General features: G+C 50.5%; 2 protein-coding genes across 2 annotated transcripts in view; one reads left to right on the forward strand and one right to left on the reverse strand.

Annotated features, from left to right (window-relative positions):
* The window catches only part of USP31 (ubiquitin specific peptidase 31), a 34207-nt gene extending 27693 nt beyond the window's left edge, over positions 1-6514 (reverse strand). The window contains exon 1 of the mRNA XM_075767069.1: positions 5803-6514. Within this exon, the coding sequence (XP_075623184.1) occupies positions 5803-6387 (585 nt within the window). The 5' untranslated portion in view covers positions 6388-6514. The remainder of the gene's footprint in view (positions 1-5802) is intronic.
* Positions 6433-19260, forward strand: SCNN1G (sodium channel epithelial 1 subunit gamma). The gene is made up of 13 exons (XM_075767070.1): positions 6433-7010; positions 7341-7671; positions 8573-8867; positions 9250-9443; positions 10390-10493; positions 10952-11115; positions 14100-14198; positions 15412-15529; positions 16025-16103; positions 16189-16246; positions 16599-16660; positions 16862-16937; positions 17383-19260. The coding sequence occupies exons 1-13, from the start codon at positions 6980-6982 to the stop codon at positions 17770-17772; spliced, it is 2001 nt and encodes a 666-aa protein (XP_075623185.1). The 5' UTR covers positions 6433-6979; the 3' UTR covers positions 17773-19260.
* The last annotated feature ends 3421 nt before the right edge of the window (positions 19261-22681 follow it).

A 22681-nucleotide genomic window follows, 5' to 3' on the forward strand; every position in this document is an offset into this window, starting at 1 on the left:
GGGCTGCAGAGCTGCTCTACACTGGAGTCTCTTCCCCTGCCTCCCCCTCGCCCTCTCCTCGTCTCCTGGACTTCTGGAGATGAGCAGCCACACCACTTCTTCCCCCTCCAGCAGAATCCCCTTAGCAAACCAGCATCTGACATCCAGACTGCAGCTCAGCTCTCTGCTCCCCCAGCCTTCTGCTGCACTTACTCAGATTGAAGTTTGAGGTATAACCCAGAAATCCCCAGAAAAGTCTTTGGATTTGACAGGTAAATCAGGTGCTGATTTAAGGCGACCAAGATCTTGCTGCAGGAAACCCTTCTCAGGGAGTTCATGGGGGGGTAAAGAAAAATATGCTTCAATTGTAATGAAGTATACACAAAGGAAAAAAGTAAAACAAAAACCCAAAACCCCCTACACAAAATAATGGACTTGAATCTTATTGATCACTAACATTAAAAAAAGAAAAGTCTAACTTTGAAAGACTGCCAAAGATCTTCATGATCCCAGTGAAGAGAGAAACGTGATCCCATGATGTCAAGAAGTGTCACAAAAATGATGCAGAAAATTTATAACTTGCTTTTTGTTTCAAGTGTGTCAATTCCAAATCCCAGAGCAGCTCTAGGATGTCTCCCCATTGCAATGCCACCACTGGCAGCACCTGGACTGAAGTGGAACAAGCACTTCAAGATCCCACATTACCTAGCCCCACTCAAAGCCCTTTTAGATGAACACGGGAACTGAAACACCAGAAACCAAGAGACAAGGGACCAGGAGGGAAGGGTGAAGGGTCTTGAACTTCTTTCATGTCCCATTCTTTCATCTCTTTGAGTAAAGGGAGGACAGTCTGCTCTCCAGCAAAATATTTTAGGAATAAGAAGTTGACACTGTCCAGAAGAAAATAACTGATTGCTGCACTAGGCAGAGAGCAAGATAATTAAACACAATCCAAGGGATCTCATTTCACATATAACTGGCCCCATCAGCAAAGCACAAGGGCTCTAGCAAGTGGAAGAGCTCGTGGCTAACAGCTCCGGGTACAGGACTGAAGGCTTCCAATGCCCAAACTGCATCAAGCAGCCCCATTTAATCTACAACAGAAGGTAAAGATAGTGAGCATGTCAATACTTTGCAGGAGTTCATAATTCAGAGGAGTTATTTATTAATTCACAAAGAAGTGACCAACACAGTTGACAAACTGCTTGCCCCAAGTGCATTTCCAAAACAGGAGCACCTTGAAACTGTAAGAGTTACACACAGCTACTATGAAATCTTACACTAAACACAGGTTTAAAAATAAACAAAAATGGAAGCACCACTATTAACCTGGCACAATAAGCCCTGCTATACTAAGAGGGATCCATTCCGAATTCAGATCTAATTCTGATAATCCAACTCAATCAAGTTGTTATGATTTTGCTGTATTCACTATACACACTGCAGATCATAAAAATAAGGCAGTCTTCATCTTGTAGGACAAAAAAATGCAATGTAGGACAAAAAATGCAATCAACACAGTTCTAGCATACAAAGGGTCTTGTTAAACATTGACATGCTTCAGTGTGCAACTGGCTTAGCTATGAAGAAAGCCTCAAAAGAGAAAATGTCATCATCCACAGGAGACCAGAACTCCAAGGAAGGCAAAGGTAGAAGATTTGGATAAGTACATACAATTTTTCAAGCCCAGTTAGTTTAAATAAAAGTCATTCTCGCTTAAGACCCCCCCCCCCATCACCACCTCTGAGTGTCACATACTGGTTCCCCTTACAAAGGGCGCCCTGTCCTCACTATCTGACACTCCCAGGGACTTTGCAGGCAGAATGGGACAGCTCCCTGGAAAAAAAACAAGCCCAAAGCACAGCTACTGCTTATACAATAGATGTTTGTCACCATTGTCACACCATCACAAAGGGGAAAGAGGAAGCACAAGCTGCAATATTGGCCCTTGTTATGAAAGCAGCAGTTCTGTTTACGCAGGAAAATAAAAACCACTGAGCAATCGGAAGAAAACGATTGTTAAAACAAACTGGAAACGAGCACAGGATCAACAGGAAAGTCATCCAAAGCAGAGATAAAAAACCCAACATCCATCACCTCCACCACGGTGCTCCTATATCATCTCCCTGGGAAGCACTGCCTGGGCTCCCTTCTGCTCCCAGCACCGCTACCCGAGGAAACGAATCCCTCTGTTTCCATGTCCCAGTCCATTCTTTCCCTGACTTTTTCCTACGGCTACAGCCTTCTAGACCTCCTGCTCCCCAGCTGCTTCCCAGTGCTCCTCCAGCTCTTGAAGATGTGCTTCCCCACATCCTTTGCCTCCTGCACCAGGAGTAAGCAAAGAGCCAGCCTTTCGGCACCAAACCCCTCCACAGCAGGAACAGCAGAGGATACACACTGCTTCCACAGCACTTCAATCGCAGAGAACAAGCACTCCCAAAAACTTCCTTGATGCCTTTTCCACAGCAGATCCTTGACCCTAGGATACCCCATTGCAAACACTTCAGCGAGAACTCTACACAGATCCATGCTGCAGACCAGGAAGAAAAATTATTTAAAAAAATTCTCGTGGCAGAGAGAAATGTCAGGTTTAAAACACAGAAACTGGCAGAGAACCTTGTGTTTCAAGTAGATCTGACCAGAGACAATGTGCTTAGCTGCTGGCCGGGTGAACACTTCACCTCCCCTCACCATGCATTAGCTCTCTTGCAAGGCTCACTCTCAGCCCTGCAATTACAAGACAAACCATTTTATACAAACCACTTGTTTTAATTGCATTTTCCTTGCTTTCAGCAGCAGGACTACATGATTCATGAACCCGTGAGATGGGTTGTTTCTTGAAGACCAACCTAAAAAGGGAGAAAAACCTACCAAGAAGAAACAGCTAAGGGTAAAGAGCATCTAGTAACTCATCCCCTCAAAGGCCACAAGGACTCAGAGAGACCCTCTCTTAGAAAAGGAGGGTCTTTCCTCTACCCAAAGAAAAAAGCCTACAGATGTAAGAACGAGCAAGATAAGTATTATCCTTTATCCTAAAATACGCTTAGTGCCTGCAGATAAGTATTTAGGAATCAGGAAGAGTCTTTGCCCAATTACATTCAGTGCCAAAAGAGGGAGGGAAAAAAGCAAGAAAAAAACCACCACACATGGATTTCTAAGCATCCTGGCTAAAGAGCTTTTTGAGTACTAAATAAATATTACTGTCAATAACTGTCATTGTTGGAGTGAAAGCGCAAAATGAAAACACTTTTCACCCTTAAAAAATTAAAGCAATGAAGATGGGGAATGTTCCACCCTCTATCCAAAACAAGCTTGGAGAGTTGTTTTTCTTGTTTTAGGGAGAAGCAGCAGTTTCCACAGTGAAAACACCAATCTTCACCTTTCTCAAATCTAAGCCTGTTGTTTACATCTTTAAATTAACTGTACAAATTTGCTGCTGAAGAAAATTTTAATTAAGAATACTGAATTTAATAGCAGGTTCAGGCTACTCAACTGTCTTTAGAGGCGTTAATTTACTATTAGAAGTAATTGACCCCTGTAAAGAAACAGTCAAGTACTTGACATAATGACAAAGTCGTTCAGGGAAGACCTGGGCTGTTGACATTGTGCAGCACTGAACAGGACCTACCCGGGACAAGATCCCCCACGGCAAGATGCTTTTTAAAAACCTCCAGGCAACCTGACGGGTAGAGGATTGATGGGCTCCTTCTGCATCAACAATGAGTAGAAAAGCATTCGCTTACCATTACTGATGCCTGCAAATAACCAAAGAAAGTTCCACTATAAAAAAAAAAAACCCTGGGAACATGGCCTTAATTTAATCTACAGACCTGTTTCTCTTCCTCCTCCCATCACGCTTATCTGAACACCTCTACACAGACCTGCATAAACAGTGTATCTTGGCCTAGAAAGTGGTCTGCTTTCCCCTTTGATTTGATCAGTTACACTGGCAAAAGATAATTCTGCTTTTGCAACCTTTTATTCCTGCTATTACTCAGGAGAAATCTACAATTTCTTTTCCTGCCAGAACGCCTCTAGAGCAGTGAAGGATTACGATAAAGGCGAGCGCCCCGCAGTACTGCCAGGGCTGGACACACGGAAACCGCAGCTGAGTGGATCGGCTTGCGAAGCACTCTTCCATGAATAAACACTTCTGAAAACACCGGAGTAGCACACTGTCCCTACCCAGTGCCCATGCAGCCACCTGCGCCAGGCACCCTCGGGAGAGGGCAGGTGCCTTCGCTGCAAACAGCCTGGCTCCCCCGGGAATATCCCCACACGGCTGCAGGGAGGGTGGATGCAATCACCTGGAAACACACAGGAGATGCAAAGGGAGAAGGTGCTGGCCGTGTGTCAGTCCAAATGACTGAGGGTGCCAGACCGCTCACACCGCAGGAGTCTCTTGGACATCCCACCACCCAACAGATACTGAGTGAGAGCAAGCACTAGTATCCATGGTCTCTACCTGGTGCCACATCCCATCTGAACCAAAGGCAGAGAGCCTGAGAACCTGTGAACTATGTTCTTGCTACATTTTCGTGCATCTGCGTATTCCCCCCCCACCTCACTCTGCAAAAAAAATTCCCCTGAAGCAAAGGTCTTTAAGTTAACAGTGTGGAAGTTACCACCTACCCTCTCATTCTTTCACATGGCCAAACACTTTTATACACCAGGCAATCACTGTTACAATAAAACTTCAGAATATTCCTACTGTTTCAAGAAGCAAGGTAGGCCCAGAGCACTTTTAAAACAGTTGTGTCTTATTTCATCCAAAAGCATTGCAGGGTGTTTTTAAACCATAGGTGCAAAGACTGTGCCCTCTGCTACAATTCCTAGGGCGAGCACTCTGCCTGCAGCAGGGCACAGCACTACAGGGCAGGGCCAAGCAGCAAATGACCACTGTCACATCAAACCATGGTGCGAGGGCTCCAGCAGGGAGAACACCGCGGTATTAAACACGAGGTAGTTATGATCTCGTACTCCTGCAACTTGTTCCCCAAGTCAGTCCAAACTCTCAAGTGCTTGGGGAGACTGGGAAGCCGACCTCTCAACAACCACCTCCTCCTCCCATGCACACTCATAGCTACCGGCTCTGCAATGACAATTAGTAGCAACTTTTCTAACGGCAGCACGACAGAGGTATGAAACAGCAGAATGGGCGCTTTCACCAGTAAAAAGCAGCAGAGCCATCAGCCGGCTTTCAACACCATCAGTAACAGATGTAGTGGCAGTGCCCCAACTGCAGGTGCTCACCCCAGGGACAACCAGAGAGTCGAGGGGCGGCTGCCCCGGCCGATGGCGTGGGCACACAACACCGTCACTTAGCCAGACACCTTTGCATGGCTGGGGATCTGCTTCTCAGGAAGGATGCCGGGAAGCCAGAGCAGCTCTCCAGAGCTACCGGAGCGCAGCTGGCAAGGCCAGAGGGCTTTTCACGCCATTTAAGCTCTCAGACCAGCAACAAGGCCCTGCCACACCTCAACCATCAGAGCAGCCAGGCGGCCTGCAGCACCTGCGTGACACAGGGAACACACATTTTCTGGTGTCACCGCCAGCACAAGCCGGGAGGGTCTCTCTCACCGGCCACCGGAGCAATGCACAGAGCCCAGCCCTAGCACAGCGGCCAGGCAAGGGGCACCAAGGGGCCGTGCCCGCCCCATGCCGAAGAGAAAGGGCACTTCCAGGGCCGGTTCCATGCTGATTCTGAGCAGACGAAGCCTGCGCGGGGCAACTGCCTCACGCTCGGCCTTCCCGCCTCGAAGAGACGAGGCGGCCATCCCCGCCGGCAGCCGGGGCCCCTCCGGGCCCAGCCACCCCGCTCACCTTGAAGTCGCGGCTGTGCTGCGGCGTGTACTCCAGCGTCCAGAGCGCCCGCACCAGCTGCGCCAGCTGCTCGGTGACCTCGCCGGGCGTGGGCGGTGGGCCGTCGGCGCCGGGGGGCTGCCCGCCGCGGAACTGCTCCAGCGCTAGGAACTCGGCGAAGAGCTCGGTGTTGCTGAGGCACTGCAGGATGGCGTTCATGAAGCAGGTGTTGCCGTGGTTGCGCAGCCCCGCCACGCCGGGCACGGCCTCGGGGCCGCCGGCGGGCCGCGGGGGGGGCTCGGGGCTGCGCGGCGGGCCCGGCGGGAAGCAACTGCCCAGGCCGCCGGCCGCCTGCGGCGGGGGCAGGCGCGGGGCGTGCGGGCCGCGGGGCTCGGGCTCGCTGCTGTAGTGCGAGAGGGTGGAGAGGGTCTTCAGCACGCGGCTCATGAACCCGCCGAGCGACCGCCCGGACGGGGCCGGGGCGGCGGCGGGGGCCGGGGCCGAGCCCGCGCCGCCGCCCGCCGCCCGCCCGCGGAAGAGCCGCTTGCTGAAGGAGCGCTTCTCCTTGGCGCTGCCGGCCGGCCCGGGGCCGCTCACCCGCGACATGGCTGCACGGCGCAGCGCGCATCCCCGCTCAGCCCGCCGGCCGCCGCATCCCGCCGCCCGCCGGGCCGCAGCCGCCGCGGCTCGCCGCCTCACGGCGCCGCCATGCAGCGGGCGGGGCGGGGCGCGCCGTCACGTGACCGCGCCGCCACCTTAGCGATGGGCAGACGCCGCCGCAGCGCCGCCATCTTTGTTGCTGGCGGGGCGGGACGGGGCGGCCGCGGCCCCGCCCCGCCGGTGTCCCGGCCCCGCCCCGGCCCCGCGGGTGACGAGCGGCGCGTGGGAGCGGGCTGGCAGCGCGCCATGCCACCCACGGCGGCCCCGCGGGGCTCCCGCCGCCGGCGGCGCGCGCGTGCTGCAGCCCGCAGGACCCTGCCCGGGGTCGCCCGCCCGGACCCGCCGCTCCCGTCAGCCCCGCGCGAGCCCCGGCGGCCGCCGTGAGGCGGCGCTGCGCGGCCGCGGAGCGGGGGGGGGGGCGGCGGCGGGGCGGGCCGGGCCGGGGCGGGCCGGGCCGGGCGGGGCGGGCGGTGGGGGTAGGTGCCGGGGCGGCCGCCGGCCGCGCCATCAGCAGCGGCGCCGGGGCCGGGAAAGCAACATGGCCCCGCCGGGCCCGGAGAGCGGCCGAGGTGAGGCGGGGAGGGGGCGCCGCGGCCAGGGGCTGCCCCGGAGGGCGCGATTTCCCCTGGAAAATGATGGTTCACGGCTTAAACACCCGCCGGGCGGGGGGGGGATGCCGGTTCGCAGCTCCGCGGTCAGCGGGCGCGCGGCGGGGCAGCGGGACCCTGTCAGCGCGGGGGTCGCCCGGCTGCGGCCGCGGGGGCGGCTCCGGCGGTAACACGGCGGAGCGGGACAGCACCGGCGCCGGCCCGGGGGGGAGCGCGGTGGGAAGGCGCCGGGCCCCCCGCTGCCCCCCCGCCGCTGCTGCCCCCTCTCTCAGCCGCCCCGTCTCTCCGCAGCTGCCGCCGGCGCCATGGCCCCCGGGAAGAAGATCACGGCCCGGATCAAGAGGACGCTGCCGGTGAAGGGCCCGCAGGCACCGACGCTGAGCGAGCTGATGAGGTGGTACTGCCTGAACACCAACACGCACGGCTGCCGGCGCATCGTGGTGTCCCGGGGCCGCCTGCGCAGGTTCATCTGGATCCTGCTGACCCTCAGCGCCGTCGGGCTGATCCTCTGGCAGTGCGCTGAGCTCCTCATGAACTACTACAGCGCCTCGGTCTCTGTCACCGTCCAGTTCCAGAAGCTGCCCTTCCCCGCCGTCACCATCTGCAACATCAACCCCTACAAGTAAGGCGCTGGGTGCCAGGTGGCCGGCGGGCGCTGGCAGGGAGGCGAGGGTGGTCCCCAGCTGCCAGGGCCTCCTGGCGAATCCACCATCCCTTCACCACCCCGGCACCAGACCCCTTCCTGGGCTTATGCCGCTGCGCCGCAGTGCTGCTTGTCAGCAGACTTTCCTAACCATGTGGGTTTTCCCTCTACAGCACTTTGAGTAATGTATCCACCTCTGTGCTGATGCTCTTCAGACACATGTGGATTATAATCACACCCTTCACTTGCTGCCTGCTGAGCTAGACTCAGTCGATTTAGCTTTCTGCTCTAGACAGTCCCTGGTCGGCTCCGTGGTTCTCTTCAAATTCCCTTCTTCCCAGGACCAAAGTTCCAGGATTACAAACAACAGCATCTCCTGAAGAATAGAAGGGGAACATCTGTCACTCCTCTGTTGCCTCTTTCTTTCCATATAGGATGTTTTATCAATCAACAATACTTTTCTCCTGCCAAATTACATTTTACGTTGATGTCTGTTCTGCTGCCAGCTGCCCACCCCAGTCCTTGCAGGCGATCCAGCTCTCCAGTGCCTCTTGGCATGGATGCTGAAGTCTTATTTCCACATGCTCAGGCTCCTCAGACTTGCTAACATGAACTTCAAGGAGCCTGGCAGTCCACGAGGGCTTTCTCTGTAGTTCAGACTGCTTTGCTTCTTACGGTCCTTGCTCCGAGATCTCTCTGGCCATAGTTGTGTCTGCCCACGCCGATGTAAATTGATGTGGTAGTAAGAGAGATTGGTGTGAGTCCGTGACAAAGAATTCTGCCCTGAGTGATGAGATATGAAATGCAGTGGGCAAAACGCTGCAGCTGGGTGGTGAGGTGAGATGGGATGTCATTTTTTATCATGTTGTCTCCAATGCAGGTACAGTTCCATGAAAGACTATTTATCTGAATTGGACAAAGAGACGAAAAAAGCTTTGGAGACTTTCTATGGATTTTCAGAGGGCAAGTCCAAGGTGCGCCGGTCAGTGGATGAGTGGAACAGCACAGGGAGCGACTTTTTCCAACAGATCCCTCTGCTGAAGTTTGAGGACTTCTCTAAGACAGCAACTGACTTTCGCAGTGGCCAGAAGAGGAAAATAGAGGGCAGTGTCTTTCACAGGGATTCGTCCATAGTGAACTCTGGGGATTCAAATGATATCATCGGCTTTCAGCTGGTGAGTGTCACTCTTCCTTGGCCACCAAGTTTTTTGTGGGGCAATGAAGGGGTGTTTTGGGTTGGTATCCCTCCGGCCAGTTTTATTGCTTGCTTAGGTAGCTTTATAGTGAAATAACACTCCCTCTGCTCTTTTGCTCATTCTGCCATGCCTCCATGGCTGCCTGCAGATTCATCTCCAGCTCTCTGGAATGGAAATGCCTTCCTGAAGTCTGCCCAAATAGACTTAGTGCCTTCCATGACCTGTCCTTTGGGCCTGAAACATTTAATGGTATCACTTCATACATAGTTATTACTGTGGAAGAGAAACGGTATCACACGTACCTTGAGGAATACATAATTTCATTTCATCTGAAATGCTTTTTCCCCTTTGTAATTATCAGTGCGATGCAAACAACAGCAGTGAGTGTGCACTTTATACATTCAGTTCTGGTGTTAATGCTATCCAAGAATGGTACAAGCTGCATTACATGAACATCATGGCACAAATTCCCCTGGAGACTAAAGAAAAATTGAGTTATTCTGCTGATGACCTCCTACTGACATGTTTCTTTGATGGCCTATCTTGTGACAAAAGGTCAGTGCACAGAAAATACCTGCCAACTTAACAGCTTATTTCCAAGTACATAATACATAGGAATTGAATATTTGGAATTTGCTGAATTCCAGCAGGAACCGTTTGCATTTTTAAATGAAAGCAAACATTCACATCTTCATGAACTTTAATTACGCTCTTTAAGTTAATTTGTCTTAGTGTTCTGCTGTCCACATTTCAGATAAACTCTTTTTTTTGGCAGAATCAAATCTACCTGCTTATGATTGTGGCAGTGCAATTCTTGTGTGTCCTGGTAGCAGGAGAGTCATCCCTTCACGCTGGGGATAACGGCAGTTTCCCTGTGCAGTTGTGGGGATGAGATTGCACTTGTACACGGGTTTAGCAACTTCTCCGCTGCCATGTGCAAAGCAAGCTGCGCAGTAACTCATTACTGACGGCATTTTGCTTGTGCCTGTAATTGTGCAAATGCACAAGATCTTTTCGTGGAATGAAGACATTTGCTTGAGTGGGAGGGGATGTTCACAGGAAAGACATGGATGTGCTTGAGTCACGAGGGTCTGTCCTCAGCCTCCCCTGCATGACAGTGGCTATGACATCTTTTCTGAAAAACGAAGATTCATGTTCCTTTAGACACTTGGCTGTCAAATGAGAGAGGACTGTGTCCCCTCCACCACCACCTTCCTGCTTGTTCTGTAAATCCGCTTCCCCCACCCTCTCAGCCCCCATTCCCACCTAAAAATCTCCTAAACTTTTCATTTGCTGATGCTATTAAACCAGATCGTATTTCCGTGTAGCATCAGGATATTAAGAAAAAGACCCACAATTTTCAGCAAAATAAATTGCTTGCAAAAAAAAAAATCTAGTCCTGCTATGTCTCTGCCAAAACAAAACCCCCAAATCTACTGATTTACTCCCACAGACAGTTAAAACTGCAGAGGGCAACGTAACAATATTTGATTTCTCTCAGGCACTTCACTCGTTTCCATCATCCCCTGCATGGCAATTGCTATACCTTCAACAGTGGAGAAAACGGGACGATCCTGAGCACCTCCACCGGCGGCAGCGAGTACGGTATGGAAACTGAGTTTGCAGAGGAACTATTAGATAACAAGCGGTGCAGCAAACTGGATCCTACTGGAGAGTGATTGATGTGTTGGCTCTAGATGTGCAAGCTGATTGGGGAAATGCTTGTTTGAACTAGTGCAAACTATTGCCAGAGAATACAAAGATAATATCGTTGCATCACTAATGTTTTCCATCTGAAATTACTGCTTCCCAGTTATATAACTTTTTAAAGTGAGTTTCAGCCACGTTCTATGGAGACATTATTTGTTTGCTGTACTTGGGGCCACAGAGGGACGTTACTTGCTGCAAGCGTCTCAGTCTAGCGCTGAGAAGGCTTTGCTCGGTTGTTGCAGTTCTACTTAAGGCCAGATAACATTAAATAAACTGTGCTGCCCTCCCTGACCAGAAGAAAATGGCTCTGGCTTCTGGTGTAACTCTGCTCCTGCCTTGTCACTGTTCTTCAGGATTGCAGGTTGTTCTGTATATAGATGAAGCCGACTACAACCCCTTCCTGGTGACATCCACAGGAGCCAAGATCATTGTCCATGACCAGAACGAATATCCCTTCATTGAAGACATTGGCACAGAAATTGAGACTGCAGCGGCCACCTCCATAGGGATGCACTTTGTGAGTGACAGCAATCTTGTTTCTGGGTGCACGGCACCATTTCCTTGAAACAGATGTAAATATTAACTGATAGGATGTTTGCATGTAGCCAGGAGCTGGGAGACATCTAATACTTCACACCTGAGCAGCTGAAGTGCCCCGAGGAAAATGCTGTGATAGTACTTCCTGAACAGAGTTTTCCTATTGGAAAATCAGATCTTTATAAACCAAACAGCTACTGGGATTTTGTTTGTTCTCCCTTTTCTCTGACCCCTTGGCTTTCCGGGGGATTTTTTTGTTTGTTTGTTTTCACAGCAAAATCCCCCAACCACAGAAATGTGTTGTCAAGTGCCCTGTTTCACTTTAGCAATAAGCAAACGAATTTGCATCCCACACAGGTTCCAGGGGTGGAAGAGAACGAGCTTGGGCTGTGGGTAACCCGTGTTAGGGTCAGGTCCGTACAGAGTCAACTGCAGCACAACCCGTTTAACTGTTTTGTGGGTGTAAGTCTCTCTTTTGCTGGGTTTCTGGCTATCCCTGCTGTAAAGAAAACCTCGTGGGCTGTGACTCTGCCTTTGCCAGCTTAGTGAAGCGTCTTGCCGTTGCTGTCAGCAAGGGCAGGGAGGGCTGCAGCTCCAAATTTCCCCAATTAGTGTAGTGCAAGCAAGGCATTTGACCCAAGGGGCTTCTTTCCGTGGTAGAGAAGTGAAAGCAGTGCCATCAGGCAAGCCAGGCTTTCCCCTTTCATCTGGATGGGCTGTTAAGTGAGCATTTTAGTTCTGCCTTTTCTTCACTGATGGCTGGGTCAAATGCATGAGCCAGCCTGCTTATCTGTCCTGGCTGGGTGTGCCAGATCTAGATAGTCCACGCATTAGAAAAGACATTAAAAACAAGGCTGACTGTTTTAAAGTGTGCAAATAGTTAACCATCTTCCAGCTGTCTGGAAAATGGAAAACTGTGGCAGCAACAGCTTGGTCTATAACCAGTGGGAATAAATGCTATCTAACAAACAAAAAGTGAATAGAAGGTATCGGAACCAGAATGGTGTGAAGGAGGCAAAGTCTCATGAGACTATTTCCTTCATAACTGTTACACTGTACAGGAGAAAGTCACTGCAGACAGTCTCAATATTTAATGTAATATTTTCCTGGCACAGTAGATTTGGACTGTTACATACAGTTTTGGGTTTTTGTACTATGTGTATCTCTGTGGTTATGTTTAAAAGATTTGGCATGAGGAAGTGATCTGATTGCATCCTAATGCAACAGCTGAAGTAGAAGCTGGACTCAATTTCAGGACTCAAAACAAAAGCTACTGATCATTGTACTGCCAGCAAAGCAGGACTCCAGAGAGCCTGCCAAGGGGGAGTCGCAATTGTCAGGATAGGGCTGCACCACTGAAGTGCCGGATCAGTCCTTGTACCTGCATCCAAATACACGAAGGAGGATGCAGCGGACACGTGCCACACACACAACGCCTCTCACTACAGGCTTGGGTGTGGCAGTCGCTGTTTTCCAAATGAAAACGTCAGTGTCTAGGTTATCGCTCATGTGTTTCTGCTGTGTACTAGGACTGCCCCCCTGCCTCCAAAAATATTCCAAGATGTTTGGAATGCAAACAAGGCATTGCTTCGTAGGAGTTTCAGTGCTTTAGTTAAATATTTAGTTTGGAAGTTATTTCAGTACCTGAATGAACAAGAAGGCTTTTGTAGGAGTATAAGCCATGACAAAAAAATTCTATACAAAGGATCTATCATCTGCTAGAAGATACAGCAGGAGCATGAGGCAGGTGTCCTGGCATTAGATAGTCTGTGGAAGTTAAAGGCATATTTAGAGCTGGTTTCATTCGGTTTTCAGGAGTAATCCATCTCTAATATTGAAATCACATATTTCTGTCTTCCCTCCAAAGAGAGATTTGAACATCTCTCTAAAAGAGCTGACTTGCACCCTACATGCCTGTAGCTTTCTATTGCTGCAGACAGAAATGATAATGCTGGCTATCAGATTTGACCTCAGTAACCTGTAGATCTACAGTCAGTGCCTTAAAGGCAAGCAGGCATTTCTCAGGTTCCTACTAAATTGATCCTTTGTAGGATCAGCCCCTAATTTTAAACTCTAGAGAAAGATAGGTGAATGGATTCTTAAATGGATGACATTTCTTGTGGTTTCAGGCCACTTTGTTATAAAGTGGATAATTACTGCAGAAAGAGAGTAAGAGTTTAGGGCTGACTGAGGTAGGTGGTCTGCAGGAAGCAGACGATGTAGCCTGAATCAGGTCTGGTGAATTTGAGGGCTCCCAGACCTTGCAGGCATAGCACTTGGCACTTCAGAGCTCATTTCTCTGGACAGAGATTGCAGAACAGGAAGAGGTGTTAGCATTTATCAGAGAGGAAGGGTCAAAGCAGTACCTGGAAAAAGTCCTGAAGGAGATACAAACATTTGATTTAGAGTGATTTTAGAGAGGTGCTGTTGAGCACTAGTGGAGCCTGAAGTGCTGTTTTACCCACAGAACAGGAGGAGCCAGTGCAACAACAGCACAGGAAGGTGTGGGTCTTCACAGAAAACAAAACAAACCGATTGAAAAAAGCCAACAACCTCTTCCCTCAAAACATAAGCACATATCCAGGATGAACGATGCATAGCCTCTAGGACTTTGCAATGAGAGAAAACACACATATAAATTACTCTGCTTTGAAAAATCCTCGCTGTTATGATTATACCATCTCTGTGTTCCTGCAGAGGTTTTCAAGGAAGACAGCAGATATTCCAGCTAAGGCAGTCTTTTGGGAAATGGACATTATAAACAAACAAACAGAAAAAAAACCCTTGTTTTGACAAGTGATTGACAAATCATTTGAGATGGCAAAAAGTAAACATGCTGTTCAAACCCACCCCATCACTTACAGTTTCAGAATTGTGATGAACTGCCACTAAATCCTTTGTTTTTTCTGTGAACTCAAAAAAAAATAATCCACAAACCAAGATTTGTTCTTTTCTGGTTCTCAGACTCGGTCTCGCAAACTGAGCAAACCCTACAGTGACTGCACGGAGACTGGTGCTGACATACCCGTAGAAAATCTCTATAACAAGAGCTACTCACTCCAGGTAAATCTGTTACATTTGTTTTTATCAGTCACTTGAAAACTACTGTCATAAAAAGCTTTACAATATTCTGTAGTTCAGGATCTGAGATTGTGAACAGTCCCGGCATAGGGTCACTGCTTTTAACCACTAATGTAAAACACCACAGCACTTTTTAAAAATCCAAGTTTTATTCCTAAGTGGTTGATGTTTGAAGTTCCCTTAGGCGCCCTGTTAGATAAAGAGAGAACATTAGCTCATTAGGCAATTTTCAAGCAATGTAACACTGGAAAATATTGGCCAAGTAAATGTTGCAGCTTAGTAACCCTTGAAGCCAGAAATTGTGACCTTTAGGACTCCAAGAATAACAGATACCATCTAATCAGTATCTAGATAGCAGGATGTTTGTTTACAGAGTAAGTTTCCACTAATTTTGCATGGTTTCTGTAATTGGGTCCTCTTGGAGATTGTCAGTTGCTCTGGCACTCTCCACTTGAAGAACTGTAATTATATTTGCTGCTGCCTACTGCAAAGCCTGTGCCTAGACTGGATTTTTATTTTATGGGGTATTACACCTGAAATCTGCTGTGATACATTGCCAGGTAGGATCACACAAACATTATCTCAGGTTTTTAATAACAGTACTTCACCAAAACTCAGGAGTCACGAGGGCTGGGACTGGGACCAAAAGGCTTGATGACTGGGATTTCAAAAAGAGAAGTTCAGTTCCTGCTTGTTCCAACTGATTAAGTGTTTTAGCACAAAACACTGGCTCTACCGCCCTATTAATCCTTACAACCTCAGGTCTGCAAATGTGCACCAACACAATTTGATCAAAGCTGTGAACATTTTCACTAGTGAGTCACTTCCCACACCAGGTTGTTGATTCATGGACCACATGCCATGGCAGACCAAAAACCTTCTCCTTGGCTGTGAAAAGAGCAACTGCAACACTGAAGCTTTTGATAGGGGAGATGGGGGCATTCACAAAACCCCCCCCTCAGAGAGGATTATATTCTTATTTCTTGCACTACAGCCTAAACACTCCATGGCACTTCCTGCCTGTATTTGTATTCACTAGCAACAGAGCCTGAAGACCCAGCAAAATGGGGCTCCCATCTTATTGCTACTATCAAACAGAGGATGTTTTTAGGCGCATGCAAGCCCAGACTTTGGCGCTGCAGAAATGCAGCGGCCTATGCTTCTTAGACACCAGCTCTTGGTTTATCTCCCCCAGATTTGCCTGCACTCCTGCTTTCAGAAGGCCATGGTAGACTCATGTGGCTGCGCCCAGTACGCTCAGCCCTTACCTGCTGGGGCAGAGTACTGCAACTACAAGAAAAACCCCAACTGGAGTAAGTGTTCAAACACCTCCCTCACTGCATGTGCCTCAACCGCGCGCTGCCAGCCACATCCCTCCACAGCACCGTCCCCGATTGGCACAGCCCTGCCTGCTCCCAGCACCATCCCAGCCACGCAGCATGCTGGGAAGAGGCAAATCTGCCTTAGCCCACTTAAGACCCCATACCGCAGAGCCTGAAACTGCCTCTCTTGTTTGGATTGACTTGTTTCAGACAGTTGTCCTAATTACTCATCATTTGTGCGCACCACAGAAGTGTCAAGTGGAGGACTTGACCAGGTGAGGCAGTTGTTTGTGCCTGTACCAAGTGTCAACCACTTCTCAGAGTATTTTGCAGTATTTATAGGGTAAAACTTTTTATCCCCACCACGGAGGTGATGGCCATGAAGGCCACCTACACCCCGGAAGCCCTGTTCCAGCACAGGTAGCAAAAGATCATTCATTGCTTCTCTTTCTGGCTTCTCATACACTTCCTGCTCCCTTCTTGCAGTGTACTGCTACTACAGACTGCACGAAAAGTTCGTGAAGGAGCAGCTAGGCTGCCAGCAAATCTGCAAAGATGCTTGCAGGTAAGCCCTGCCCATGATCAGAGGTAAAATGCTGCGTGGGTGTGGGAGTTCAAGCTCACAATTGACAGCCTGCCTCTCTCTCCAGCTTCAAGGAGTGGGCGCTCACCACCAGCATTGCCCAGTGGCCATCCACCGTGTCAGAGGTCAGTTCCTAATTGCACTCCACCGTGACAGCAGCATGGCACGAGGCGTTAAATACACACAGAGGTTCAGCAGGAAACAGGGGGCCCCTGGGGTATTTGTTAGCACTTCAGTGATGCTTCTCCCAGAGGCTCAGTTTGTAGTTTCCAGGTCAGAGCTTCCCTTCCAGGAGTTCACCATTAAACTAAAATTTGTTTTGTGGGCTGAGAGGACACCCCGAGGACAGCCAGCCCATCATACACATTCAGTTCTCACACCCAAGCTGGTCTGAGGAGGTATGGAGCGTGAGCTCCCTTTCCAGAGGATTTCTACACAAGCGCACAGCTATAGCAGTACTTTCTGTCTTTTTTCCAGGACTGGATGCTTCGAGTTCTCTCTTGGGACAAAGGGCAAAAAATCAACAAGAAGCTGAACAAGTAAGTTTCCATCTATGTGTTTCTAGCTTGCATCTCAAGCTCAGATATAATCTCAGCAGCCGTAATGATGGCAATTGGGGAAAAAGCTCCCTTAGAGCGGCCCAGCCCTACTGGTCCAACTGGTTATTTGCATAGTTTTTCAGTATGTTTTGTGTTATTGTTTTACTAAACCCTCAGCCTACCTTCTGTTTCTCCTCTCAGGACAGACCTCGCAAACCTCATGGTGTTTTATAAAGACCTGAACGAGAGATTCATTTCGGAGAATCCTGCCAACACAGTAAGCGAGCACTGCAGTTACCTGCTCAGCCCCAGAAAGATACAGATCTTCCTCCCAGACAGGCTGGAAGTTTTCATCTGGCCAGGAGGGTGGTCCCATCCAGGCAGGGGCAGGAAACTGTCCACAGACGATGCACCCCGGGGTGCCCAGTCCTGCTCTTTGCAGCCCTTTTGTCCGGGGTCACTTTTCAAACTGTGCGATCCCAAGCCCTGCACCGGGGTAGCCTGGGGGCTGCCTGCAGGAATTGCAGCGCTGAGCTCCTGCTGATGTGGCGCAGGAAGGGATAACGCAGGCAGCAAAGGAAGGGCCCACCGCATTTGGTAGTGCTCACAGCAAACCCTGGGTGCCCCAGCTTGGCGCAGCCTCTCTGCATGCCATAACGGTGCCGCGGACGTGCATCCGGCACCTGCAGGAGCCAATAACCTTGTGCTCTCTTCTCTTCCAGCTTGTCATTCTTCTGTCCAACTTCGGAGGCCAGCTGGGCCTTTGGATGAGCTGCTCAGTTGTTTGCGTCATTGAGATTGTTGAGGTCTTCTTCATTGATTCACTTTCCATTGTAATGCGGCGTCAATGGCAAAAGGCAAAGAAATGGTGGAACGACCGAAAGAGGGACCAGTTGGGGAAGCCACCGCAGGCCGGTGACCTGGAGAGGCAGGGCCATGATAACCCCGTCTGCATTGATGAGGACCTGCCCACCTTCAACACCGCCCTGCGCCTGCCACTGCCCCAGGACAACCCCTTGCCCAGGACTCCCCCCCCCAATTACAGCACTTTGCGGCTAGAGACTGCGTTCACAGAGCAGCTGCCCGATACGCTAGAGGTTGGGCAACACTGACGCTTATTTATCCACCCATCCAGGTGCCAAAACAAGAGGTGGGTGCTGGACCCTCGTGTCCAGGGATGAAAGGCACACATCCAAATGAGCACTGAAGGACTGTTGGGTCAGACCCTTATTCAGGGATTGAACTTGCAGTCAAAGCTTCTCTGAGCAAAGCTCAGACAGAAAAGCCAAGGGCTCAGAGACATTAGGAACTTCAAGCAACATCAATTCTCTAGTTAATCATTGCAGGAGATGGCTGAAGCAGGATGTGGCACTGACCTGGGATGTCTTGCCAGACAGAGACATACATCAGCAACCAACTGCACACACCCCATTGTAAGTGGGCAGGAATTACTCCACAGCCAAAGACTGATGCCACATTGAGTATTAACACTAATTGCTCTCTGCTGTGTGGCTTGACTTGTGGGAAAAACGCAGGGCTTTCAGGAATGCAGCGTGACATTTGTAGGAAGGGGAATGACAGATTTGGGAAGAGCACAAAATGCATAAAAGGAAAGCTCTCAAGTTTAATTTTAATTCCAAAGGCAGCCTGAGGAGCTCTTTATTCTGAGGTGAAAAGTTAGGATAGCCATCGATGTGCTTGTAGAGCAAGTTATTACGCAGCTTGAGTAGGAGAGCTTAAGTCATCCCAAAAGAATCATCTGAAAAGGGCATGAAATCTAATTTGGATTGCAATAACGAACTCCATACTCTGCAAGCTTGTTTCATTTTACATCACTCAAGACAGCCATTAAATGTAACCTCAGAGTAGCTCATTAAGCAGCGCGTAGCCTTGGCCACACATGACTTCCTGGAAGCCTCAAAGGGAACTGGCTGCTCTTTTCCTGCTCAACTCCAGCAAGGACTTCCTGCAGCCACCCAGTTCACCGCCCTGGCGCTCATAGTGCCACACGGGGCTGCAGCTGCCCCAGGCTCCCCACACAGCCCTGAAGGGAGGTGGCCAGAGGATACATCTGCCTCACCAGTATGTCATCCACCTTGCTTACACCCCCTCCATTCCACTGTGCTGTGTCAACGCTCTGCATTTTGCCTCTTGTGCACCGAGCTGTGCTACTTCTGCCGTGCTGGATCCGCACTCCAGGCTGCCCAGAGGCAGCTGCCTGCACCCACACGGCTGCAGAGCACTTGTGGAGAGACCTCCAGGGCACCCAGCTGCGGTGGCAGCGCCCTTCCCCTTGCTCCGAGTCCTGCACCTCACTCTCTCCTACCATAGCCGATTCTTAGCTGCCTAGAGCACACTGTATAGATGATGAGGATGAACATAGCCTACACCGGGTTGGCTGCTTGGGGTTTTTGTAGAGCAAGAGTGATTGAGAGCGCGTGTGTGCATAAGTGTAAGAAAGTCTCTCTTTTTTTCTCTATAAGCTTATTTTATATAGGACAGTGAGAATCTGGAAAGGTTCTTTTATGTGCAATAAAACATATTTTAACTGGATTATTTAAATAGCTGATAAACTGAAAAAATAAAGATATATTTTTGAATAACTGCTTTTCCTTTTTTTTTTTTTTAAAATCAGCAATATGCAAGTTACTTCCTTGCAGGCATCCCAAGAGATTATGGGACTTGCCTGTACCTGCCCTGGGGCTGTGCAGTGCCCTGGGCTCCTCTGCAAAGCTGTGTTGCTGTGCTGCTAGACCTGGCTTGGGAACAGGCTGGGGGGAGCTGGGGGTACAAGCATGTGCATGGTGAAAATGCCTTTCAGAAAGCAGCATTAGCCAGCAAAGTGACTGAAAATGCTGGAACCTCAGGTGCCTCCAGACGGTCCCACTCCTGGACAGTCCTTTGGGGACCAGAAAAGAGAGAACAGGGTTTGCTCTGCCTCAGAGCCCGTTCTCTAACACTCAGAGCCAGCTGTTGCTTGTTCCCACACCTAACACAGCATCAAGTAACAACAAGATTCCTTACACTGGACTTGCCCCATTTGCAATGGTGTCAAAACAAACGTAGACAAAAACAGAGTAGCCTACACAAGCAACATCACACCAGAGCCACCTCCCCCTTTGCATTACAGGCATGAGCTGTCCTTCCTAAAGGAGTGGTGGAAATAACAAGCAAACCTGAGCTACATAATGTCTTACAATAAGCTCCTTCCTTGCCAGTTTGTTGCTCTTTAAGTAGGATTTGGTTTGGCTCAGTTGTACCTAAGGACCTTCTTCCAGATGCAGATAGTTGCTAAGGTCAGTTTTGACTCCAGCTCTTACAGAGCACAGCCTCCTGTGAACACAGTGGGAGAAAGCATCTCCCTGGGAAAAAAAAGGCAAGCAAAGTGGGACACACTCCTGTTCCTCATCCATACCTGTGTGTGCACACAGCAGACTGCAGCTCTGCACAGGGACTGCAAGGTTTGCTCACTTCTGCTTGCGGGCAGTGCTGAGGAGGGGCTGTAGGAGCTTCACTTGCTGCTGGGACAGCACAACTCCTTCTCTGCTGCTGAGCCTGCTCACACAGGGACTCCTCTTCCTCCCAGGCTGCTCAAGTGATTCTGCCCCACTCCCAACAACCCCCCAGCACCAAGAGCTGGGTTAAATCAGCAGGTGCTAACCATGCAAAGGAAGGAAGGAAGGAAACCCCCTGCAGCTGCTGCCTGGAGCATCGTGCTGCACCTGGGTCCCGCAGACAGGGAAGGGGCCGGCCGCCAGAGCAGCTTGGGACGGGCTGAGGGGGCACAGCCTCGGTGGGTAGCCATGTCCCCGGTGCTCATCAGCGGCCACGCTTCCCATCACGGTAGCAGCCGGAAGCTGTGTCGCATGGATGCTGCAGGCTGGTGCCCAGATCGTGTTCTGGGGTACCTGGGAATTCACAGCGCAGACAAAGCCTTGCAGTAAAGCGTTCGTCACAGCAAAGCCAGACCTGGGTGAGAGCTGTAAAGCCGATGACGCTTCAACTAGTTGTAATTTTAAAAGCCTTTTAAAATAAACTAAGTGGTGCCAATTGTGCAAGACAGCAAGTGTATTGACTGGTCAAACTTTATATGCAATAACTGTAGTTCTAATAAGGAAAATATCATTTGATTGAGAGCAAGGCTGCTGAAGCATAGCACGCCCGTAAGGCCTCTCTGGTCAATAACCCGGGACGTGTGTCCTGCCGGACACTTTTTGACATGAACAGTCACTTTAAAGTCTTTGGGAAAGTGCAGGTTCTCTGTAGGTGCTTTTTGCATTTACTTCTCAGAGCAGGCACAGCACCTTTTCTTGCATGAATGAATAATCCTCAGGAGGCAGAAAGCCATGGAGTAGCTACAGAAACGCATTACTTCATCGTGAATTAAATACTGAACTCTACTGAACTCCTGAGTCATCTTAAACACAGAAAACTACCTGGGACGGTATGAGAATCAGGTCTGACACACACTAAACATCATAAACTTAAAGTGCTTGAGAAACTCGGCTTGGAGTTTATGGTAACAACAGGTAGTAAAATTTGTGGTTCGATGATATCTCCTCCTCCACTGCTGCTCTGAGGGTCAGGTGGGAACCCTGGTCTCTTCCCATGGGGACAGCATTCCCAGGAGGCTCATGGTGCGGTGGGATCCCGGCCAGCCGGGCAGGGTTCGGGAGCAGGCAGCCCCCCCGCTCACCGTCAGCCCACCGCTCGCCTGCCGGCCCCAGGACAGACCTTCCTCTCGCTACCGGACCTGGCCACGGTCACGGTGTCCAAGGTCTTGGGCAGGGACGACAATGGCCCTGACCACACAGACCCACGGCTTTGGCTTCCCGGTGCCACGGGGCTGCAGGGAGTGGCTGTGGTACCCGAAAACGTGGGGAAGGTGCAGACAGCACCACAGGCACAGTGCTGCCTCCGTGCTGGCGTGAAGGATGGGCTGGGGAGAGGTGTGGAAAGAAACCCACAGTGGGCAGGTGTCGATGACTCACGGGGAATGCTGCCCGCACGCCGGGACCGGCCCTTCGGAGGAGAGGAGGTGCAGAGGGGGAACCTCGCTCAGCTGGTCCACAGCTCCCAGCAGCAGCCACTGCCAGAGGGGAGAAAGTTGAGGGTGACGGAGGAGCTGGGGGCGGGGGGGGCTAAGGAGGAAAATCCAGCTGCTCAGAGAAGGTTTGCTGGACAGCAGGAATCCACCAGTGCCTTTCCCGGCAAGTCCAGGCAGAAACAGCGTTTGAAAACACATGGAGCCTGCCGGCTCTTCTCCGTCCTGCTGCGGAACAGACACCTCCCTACACCACGTTATGGAGTCTGCTGGCTATACCCAGGACTAGCTTTGTCTCAGTTAATACACAATTGCCCCCAACAGCCCTGGAGGCACAGACCAAATCAGTTTTTGTAAGGAAAATATTCCCAACCAACCCTAACCCAAGTAGCTCAGGCATTTTGCTTGTGAGGGTGCCCAATTTTTGTAGCTGTCCTCAGCTGCCCCCCCCCGAAGGAGCACTGCAAAGGTTACGTGGGCTCTCATCCTGGGCAAACACCTGCCAGGAAAACCAGGGAGAGAGGGGCGAGCTATGCTGAGACAAACTCCAGTGGCAGTAGCGGGACTTGCTGTTTAAGTACTTTAAAGAATAAAATCTGCTGGGCAAAGGCTTTTCCTGGGTGGAAAACAAGACTCTCACCCTGACTCTGGCTGTTTCACCGCTCAGCATGAACAGCCAGCACAAAAGGGACTCAAAGACAGAACAACCTAATCCAGGAAGGATGTGTGGTTTCCCTAATAGACAAAATTTCCTCTGGTAATCAAGAGAAAAATGGGAGCATCCAACCTCCCAGTCAACTGGGATGAAAAAGTTGCCCAGGATGTGACAATGAACAGTAAGTCCTGGATTCCTTGGAAAACACATCTGAGACGCAGCCTGGCCCCATCCTGGTCCCAGCTGGACAAGCACCACCACCCCCAGCCGCACGGGATGTCAGCCTGGAGGGGTAACTCCAGCCTCCCCCGGAGCGAAGGGA

Source organism: Balearica regulorum, chromosome 15 (genome assembly GCF_011004875.1).
Source record: "Balearica regulorum gibbericeps isolate bBalReg1 chromosome 15, bBalReg1.pri, whole genome shotgun sequence".
Classification (NCBI taxonomy): domain Eukaryota; kingdom Metazoa; phylum Chordata; class Aves; order Gruiformes; family Gruidae; genus Balearica; species Balearica regulorum.

What these genes read in the sequence shown, in the direction of transcription:
- SCNN1G (XM_075767070.1), top strand. Translation starts at nt 6,980, where the DNA reads ATGGCCCCGCCGGGCCCGGAGAGCGGCCGAG. An exon ending in CAAGAAAAACCCCAACTGGA is followed by an intron (nt 15,530 to 16,024) that starts GTAAGTGTTCAA and finishes CCCTTCTTGCAG; the next exon opens with TGTACTGCTACTACAGACTG. An exon ending in ATCAACAAGAAGCTGAACAA is followed by an intron (nt 16,661 to 16,861) that starts GTAAGTTTCCAT and finishes TTCTCCTCTCAG; the next exon opens with GACAGACCTCGCAAACCTCA.